The 8274-nt window shown below is 40.5% G+C and overlaps 1 protein-coding gene across 5 annotated transcripts in view; it reads left to right on the forward strand.

Moving 5' to 3' along the window:
• DENND1A (DENN domain containing 1A) overlaps positions 1 to 8274 on the forward strand; it is a 545115-nt gene that overhangs the window by 292216 nt on the left and 244625 nt on the right. For all 5 annotated transcript variants that reach the window (XM_037745641.1, XM_017548402.2, XM_017548407.2 and 2 more), the window contains one exon: positions 5890 to 5990. In XM_037745641.1, coding sequence (XP_037601569.1) covers positions 5890 to 5990 — 101 coding nt within the window. The remainder of the gene's footprint in view (positions 1 to 5889; positions 5991 to 8274) is intronic.

Raw genomic sequence — 8274 nt, forward strand, 5'->3', positions numbered from 1 at the left:
TCCTTGAAGAGCTCAAACCTGTAGCCTCGTGTTCCTGGTTACCTAAAGTCATCTACCTCTGAGTTCTTCAGAGCATCAGGGGCCAAGCAAAGACGATGGCTGTGCCCTTGTCAGGTGATAGAGTTGGGGTGGCTGAAAGGTGGTGGTTTCTACATAGCTCATGAATTCCAGCTGGGCCCTGGAGCTGCAGAGACGAAAAAGCAAGACCAGCTTAAAGACATACCCTGATTTGCTTAGGCCTAGCCTAGCTGACTAAGATGAACTGCGGCAGAGGAGGAGCCTTCTTCACATCAAAGGATAGCAATTCCTCTAGAACTGTAAGTTGCCAAAGCTGGAAAGGAACACAGAAATCCTGTAGTCTAGTCTTTTGTTTTACATGTAGGGCAAATTGAGACCTAGGAAAGGAAGTGGCTTGCCCAGGTCAAAAAAAATAGTTAGCAGAAGATTCTGAGCAAGTATGTGAAAGGGAACATGACAAAGCGAGACTTTCCAACATTTTCAAGCCAGACTCTCAGATATATGTACCCAAAATGAAATGTAAACCTTTGACTGATCATAATTATTTCATTGTCTAGAATTTCCTGTGGATTAAAGACACTACAACACCTTAGTTAAATGTAACTAATCCCCAGGAAATGATCATATCTGTGTTTGTTTTAAAAATGATTATTTTCTGTCATTGGTATTTTGTCCTAGATATTTGGACATCTAGCAGCAAGGCAAATGCATGTCTGTGTCATTTAACAATGTCAACAGGGACAATACCTCATCTATTTCAGAGTCCTCTGCACAGTGATGGCACAGGGTATGCACTCAAATACTTTTTGAGTTAATTATGCATTGTGGAAATACAGTGGCCATTATATTCTGACAGACCTGGATGCAAGTCCCAGTTCTGTCACTTACTGTCGATGTGGCCTTGGGCAAGTTATTTCACCTCCGAAACCGTCTCTTTATCTGTGAAATGTGGTGATGAGTGTATATGTGTATCAACACACACACACTTTCCTTTAAAACAATACTTTGCAAGGGTCTAAACCCTACCATGGTACCTGGCGCATGTTGTAGTTTTGTCTTTTCAGGGAGCATTCTTATTTTTATTTCATGTTAAATTGCAGCGATGTTATGAGGACTCAGCAGAGGCATTGGAATCTAAGATTGTGACAATCTGGGCTTTATCTCTGAGAAATGACTGGGAAAAAAAAAAAGGTGTCCTTGTGATTTTTCCAACTCCATCACTGATCACTCTCCATTCATGTCCTACCCACACCCCCTTCTCCCCTTCTCCCTTTGCCTCAAAGAAAACTAATGGAGCCATATAGAAATCTCTGAGATATAACTGACCTTGTGCACCTTTAATTGAGGACAGAATTTGCTGAAGTGCATCCAAAAACCCACCAGTGGTTTACTTTACAGTCTGTGTGCTGGCTAGACTGGCTGTTGGCTGTATAATTTGTCTAGTTTTGTCTGGAGTCTTAGACTATTCAGCTGCTTCAGGGAAAAATCTTTTGGGGTGTCATTAAATGGGATTGATAATTGGCTTCTGATGAATATTCATTGTGACTAATGACTCTGGGCAAATTTTACACATACTATCTTTCCATTCTCCCACTGAGTGAGATTTTGATAGAATCATTTTCTTCAGCTTGCACTTCAATTATCTATTCACAATACCCCTTTGTTGACTACACTCCAAATTATATACTTTCATTTACTTTTAAAGTTTGTATTCTGTAAGGAATGGACATAGGCCTTTAGGACTTTTATTTTTAGAAACAGGATTTAGAGTTGTAAGTGTCAAGCAATACTTTACAGAACAGAGTGCATTATTGAATATAGATATATAGTAGGACTTTTCTTGTAATCAGCTTACCTTTCTTAAGTAATGATGCAGATAGTTTATGTCATTTAGTATTTTGGAAAACAGCCAAGCAATTCCCTGTTTTGTTTGTTTGTTTTCTTAGTCAAATGAGTAATGCATTTTATCCCAATTGCAGAGATTTGGCCCTTAGAAAACCCACTAATGAAATGATCAAACACCTTAAAAGCTTGATTTTTTTTAAATGAAGGATAAATAATTTTAAAATCTTGGCGTTGAGGTTGGTAGGTTTGCCTTTGAGGTTAAGAAGACATGAAAAGAACATTATCTGAAGATGAGATCTCTGCTACTTTATCAGTTAAAATAGGTTTTTGACCCAAACCAGGTTAACCTAAAAAGAGTCACATAATCAAGTTCTATCTGAACCAGATTCATTCTATTAAATGACTTTTTCAAAGAGAATCACAAATTAATTCATGTGATAATATTACCTTACATTTGTACGGGACCTTATAGATTTTGAAATGCTTTTATTTATTTATGTGTTGTGGAGTTATAGTGTAGGCATGTGATTGAACAAATGGGTGAATGGTTGAATGACTTGGTTTTTCAAAAGTGGCATGCTTGTGTGTCTAATCTTGCTGTTGTTGTGTTACACTTTTTTTTTTTTGAGACGGAGTCTCACTCCATCGCCCAGGCTGGAGTACAGTGGTGCGATCTTGGCCCACTGCAACCTCTGCCTCTCGGGTTCAAGCAATTCTCCTGCTTTAGCCTCCGGAGTAGCTGGGTCTACAGGCATGCGCCACCATGCCTGGCTAATATTTTTGTATTTTTAGTAGAGACGAGATTTCACCATGTTGGCCAGGCTAGTCCCAAACTCCTGACCTCAAGTGATTCGCCCACCTCGGCCTCCCAAAGAGCTGGGATTACAGGCGTGAGCCACTGCGCCCGGCCTGTTTTAGACTTTGAGTCATGTACCTTAGTGAGACTCATGAAAATGTTCGTATAATGCTATTAAAAGCCAAACTACTAAACTATCTTTGGATTGTCAGTATATTCTAAGTAAAAATTATTTTTTATTTATTCGGGACACATCCCATTAACTAGTGCACACGTGTGTGTGTGTGTGTGTGTGTGTGTGTGTGTGTGTGTGTGTGTTCTGTGCCACTGAGAACATGGAGATGACACAGGATCTCCTGTACTTTATAGTCAGGAGACAAACATGCAGATGTTATGGTCAAGTTAATAATGAGTGCCTACAGGCAGGGCGCGGTGGCTTATACCTATAATCCCAAGGCTGAGGTGGGTGGGTCACTTGAGTTCAGGAGTTCAAGACCAGCCTGGCCAACATGGCGAAGCCCCATCTCTACAAAAATTAGTTGGCGTGGTGGCGCACGCCTATAATCCCAGCTACTCAGGAGGCTGAGGCAGGAAAATTGCTTGAATTCAGGAGGCGGAGGTTGTGGTGAGTGGATATCACGCCATTGCACTCCAGCCTGGGTGACCCCACCAAGGCTCACAGGTTTAATCCATCCCTTCTCACTCTATTTCCATAGGTTCCCGTTAATTTTGAGACCCTGTCTCAAAAATTAGTAATAATAATAACAGTAATGTTAGTAATAATATTAGCATTAGTAATAATATTATTACTAATATTAATATTAATATTACTAATAATATTATTAATAATAATACTCTGGTGCCTATGCATGCGGAGCAAGGGAAGGCTTTGAAGAGGAAGTACTTACACACAGACCTGAGGAAGGAGTTTGCTAGAGGCACAAATCCTGGCCAGTTTGGGCGACAGGTGGAAAGGGAGGGAAGGAAAAGGAATACATGACCCTATCTAAGCCTGCAAGTGATATATTCCAAGGACAGACTTGGAGAAGACAGTACAGAGTGTGTCTACAGATGGCTGCTGTAAAGCTAGACGTGGGCTGGTGGAGCCATCCGGGGCCAGGCATGCCCCAAAGGCTTCTGAGTAGGAAGTAATGTGACGGAACCTGTGCTTGAGGAGGGCAGAAAGAGTGGAACCCTCTAGCCGACTTCAGGGTGGAATCAGGTCGGGGTGGTTTGTTCTCCACTCAACACTAGCAAGGAGTTTTCATCTCTAAGAGGCCCTGAAGGGATTAGTCATATATAAGCACATATATATATATGTATATATATATATGAATGACAGCCTTTTTTATATGGGAACCTATGGAAATAGAACGGGAAGGGATGGATTAAACCTGCGAGCTGTGGCGGGGTCTCTGAGAACATTTCTTGGGTGCCTGCTGAATCAGATCCGGTTCATGGCATGTACCTGGCTTCAAGAACAGGGTCTGGAGGAAAGTGTCCAGGCAGGCGGGGGTAGGGAGTAGCAGCCCTGGCTTTAACACACAGCTCTCACAACTGTGAAACATCAGCAGAATATCCAATTTAAAGCTGGTTCATGTTACACTAACCTCTGGGATTCTTTTAACTGGGCCTTGGCACGTCACTCTTTTGCCACGTAAATGTCCTTCTGTCAGGAAAGGCCAGTTAACAGCTTCCAAAAGGAGCAAAGTCCTCATGGGAACAGGCTTCCCTGAAACCAAAGAAACATTAAAGAAAAAAAGACAGAAAGAAACGTGTTGTTGGCTTTTGTCACTTCATAGCTATATCTCCAAAGGTTGATTTTTTCTTTCTTTTCACTATATTGAATTTTGTAGCAATTGTATCCCTTTGTATTATCTTTGCTTCCTAAATTTTTAAGTATCAAATACTGATTGTATGATGTCTCTAGCTCTTAGGAAAAAAAAGTAATATAAAATCGTGGCAAGTCAAAAGACTGTGGAGAGGAAGGATTAGTCAGTAAACGGTGCCAGAGCAATTGATTACCTATGTGGAAAAAATAAATTCTCACCTCAGTCCTTAAACCTGAAGTAATTCCAGATGGATGGAAGAGTTAAATGCCAAGGAAAAATCTGGAGGACTTTTGTAGGAAAAAATGGTAGAAACCATAATGGAAGAAAATATGTGTCTATGTAATTACTTAGACCTTCTTTTTGCCCAGAAATTCAAAGAAAATTAAGAATAAATTGTCTTCAAAAACATTACAAAATCTGGGTATTCTTTGCATATCATCAGTGATTGCTTATAAAGTAGTAAAAATTACTAATACTAATTTTTAAAGGGGGCTAAGAATATGAACAGACCATTTGTCTATTATATAAGTATAGTCAAGAAACATGACAAAATGTTCATCCTTAGTCATGATCAGAATAAAAATAAAAGTAAGATAGATACAATTTTAAGGCTATTAACTTGACTACAAGGAGTAGTGCTGGTGAGGGGCAGGAAGGCCAGAATCGTGGTGTATGGTTGGGGGTGGGGGTGTAAAGAGCCTCCATCCTTCATCTGTTCATTATCCTAACACATTTATAAGATATGTATTTATTAAGTACCTTGAAATACTTATAACCTTTGTCTCTGAATTCTACATTTAGAAACCATATATACCAATTATTGACCTGATATGATTATATTACTTAATAGTAGAAGAGTAGTTAAATATATAATGGCCTGGGAAATTCATCGAGTATCATTAAAATATATCTTTTTCTAAAAATATTTAAAGAATATTCTGGATTTGTGCTTTTAAAGCATCATTAAGAGATACCTTTTTCTAAGATTATTTAAAGAAGAATGGCATCAAATAACGCTCACTTTTAAGAAACACAAAAGAATACTGTATAGTCATCCTAATTGTATTTTAAAAGGAAATACATGTGCTTGTGTGTATAATAATCTACAATATTAAATCTTCCATTGGTGGCGGCTTTTTTTAAATCCCTTTCTCCGCTTTTACAGTTTTCTACCGTAAGTCATATATTAACTTTATAATCAGAAAAAAAGATATTTTGAAAAGAAAACTCTTACTAAATTTGAATTAGGGTGATTGAGTTAACGTAGAATGATTTCTCCAGGTTTTTCAGCTTATCATGTAAACATGTTGAAAAATTATAGAATTGTATTGCTGTAATCAAATGGCGGTGTCTCTTCCCTTGGATTTGTTCATCGATCTCTGCTTTGCTCTGTTCCAGCTGACTGCCTGCATCCACGGGTCGGCGGCGATGCTCTACCCCATGTACTGGCAGCACGTGTACATCCCTGTGCTGCCACCGCATCTGCTGGACTACTGCTGGTAAGGTGGCTGGCCCTATCCTCTGCTTCTCCTTGCCCTGAACTGACCGAACATGTTAGGTGTGTCACTTGTTAATGCAGTTGGTGACTCTACATTAAAAATATTAACTTCAACCAGCCTGGACACAATAGTGAGAATCCATCTGTACAAAAAAAAAGGAACCAGGCATGGTGGCGCAAACCTGCAGTCCCAGCTAGTCAGGAGACTGAGATGAGAGGATCATTTGAGCCAAAGAGGTCAAGGCTATAGCAAGCTATTATTGTGCCACTGCACTCCATCCAGGGCAACAGAGTGAGACCCTGTCTCAGAATAAATAAAAATGGTAACTTCAAAATGGCATGGATTTAAGACCACCTGGTTGCATGACCCTTTTGTTTCCAGTTTTCTTATATGTTATGACATTCTGAAGAGTACCAGAGAATAACTTTTCCCGTTTCTCAGTCTGGGGAAAGTAATGCACCAAGAGGTTGCATGTCTGTTTGTTTTTTTCCTAAGACAAGTTTTAAACTGCAGACAGAAACAATTGAGATCCCCAAGGTCTTCAAGTCTCAGCCATGCCCTGACACATTCCTTAAGACTTGTACTCACTGTGGTTTGGGAGCACAAGCCAGACGCGCAAAACCGTCTAAAGTACTTGAGCATTTCACTGTTCGGTGAAACCGACTTCAGTGGAAGGAAGAAACAAAGGTGTTGGCGACAGCCCTACCATCTTGGACAAGTCACTTGACTTTAAGACTTTGTTTTCTCATCTGTAAAAGGAAGTTGTTCAATACATAATCATATGAAGATGAAACAAGATAGCATATGAAAGGACCCCATGTAAAAAGCTGGCTCGTGGTAGGTGCTCAGAAAATGTTTCCACAGACATATCATCATCCTATCTGTCTTCAGTAGATTACCCAAAGTGACTGTGACCAATTTGGATCTCTTTTCCTCATGAGTAATTTCTTTCTCTAGTGTAAAGCAGTTAGAGACATTGTCTCCAAACAGCTCAAGTCAACAAAAGTCCATAAGGAAGCATGGTACACATGGAGGGAAAGGCACTTACTGCAGGCTGGATATTGAGAGCTTCAGGAAAGGGGAACCCATTTGAGGGTCATAGCCCTGCTGCTTGATGACACAGGACACTGACCACAGGTTCAGAGTGATTGAGTCCAGGTCAGTCGTACTTTTGCTGGGATCTCCAGCCCATTTTGCAGTCATCTCACTGGAAAGGTTCACCCAGGTAGCCAGATTGTCCAAGGAGCATGAAGGCATTCCACAGTCACTCCTAAGTGGAACGTGCTGGGCTCACCCTCTTCCCAAGAAGCCATAGGGATAACAAGGATGTAACTCAGGGCCATCATGTGAAAATCAGTGGCCCTCTCTCATGCATAGTAGTAAGTGAATGGGCCTGATTCTCTCTCTCTCTGTCTCTTTTTTTTTAATTGCATTTTAGGTTTTGGGGTACATGTGAAGAACATGCAAGATTGTTGTATAGGCACGCATATGGCAGTGTGATTTGCTGCCTTCCTCCCCTTCACCTATATCTGGCATTTCTCCCCATGCTATCTCTCCCCACCCCCCCGTCCCTCCCCCATTTCCCCCCAACAGACCCCAGTGTGTAGTGCTCCCCTCCCTGTGTCCATGTGTTCTCATTGTTCAACACCCACCTGTGAGTGAGAACACGCGGTGTTTGATTTTCCGCTCTTGCGTCAGTTTGCTGAGAATGATGGTTTCCAGGTTCATCCATGTCCCTACAAAGGATACGAACTCATCATTTCTGATGGCTGCATAATATTCCATGGTGTATACCTACCACATTTTCCCTGTCCATTTTCTATCACCGATGGGCATTTGGGTTGGTTCCAGGTCTTTGCTATTGTAAACAGTGCTGCGATGAACATTTGTGTGCATGTGTCCTTATAGTAGAATGATTTATAATCCTTTGGATATATACCCAGTAATGGGATTGCTGGGTCAAATGGAATTTCTATTTCTAGGTCCTTAAGGAATCGCCACACTGTCTTCCAACAATGGTTGAACTAATTTACACTCCCACCAACAGAGTAAAAGTGTTCCTATTTCTCCACATCCTCTCCAGCATCTGTTGTCTCCAGATTTTTTCATGATTGCCATTCTAACTGGCGTGAGATGGTATCTCAATGTAGTTTTGATTTGCATTTCTCTAATGACCAGAGATGATGAGCATTTTTTCATATGTTTGTTGGCCTCATGTATGTCTTCTTTTGTAAAGTGTCTGTTCATATCCTTCGCCCACTTTTGCATGGGCTTGTTTGGTTTT

Source organism: Cebus imitator, unplaced genomic scaffold (assembly GCF_001604975.1).
Source record: "Cebus imitator isolate Cc_AM_T3 unplaced genomic scaffold, Cebus_imitator-1.0 Scaffold206, whole genome shotgun sequence".
NCBI classification, from domain to species: domain Eukaryota; kingdom Metazoa; phylum Chordata; class Mammalia; order Primates; family Cebidae; genus Cebus; species Cebus imitator.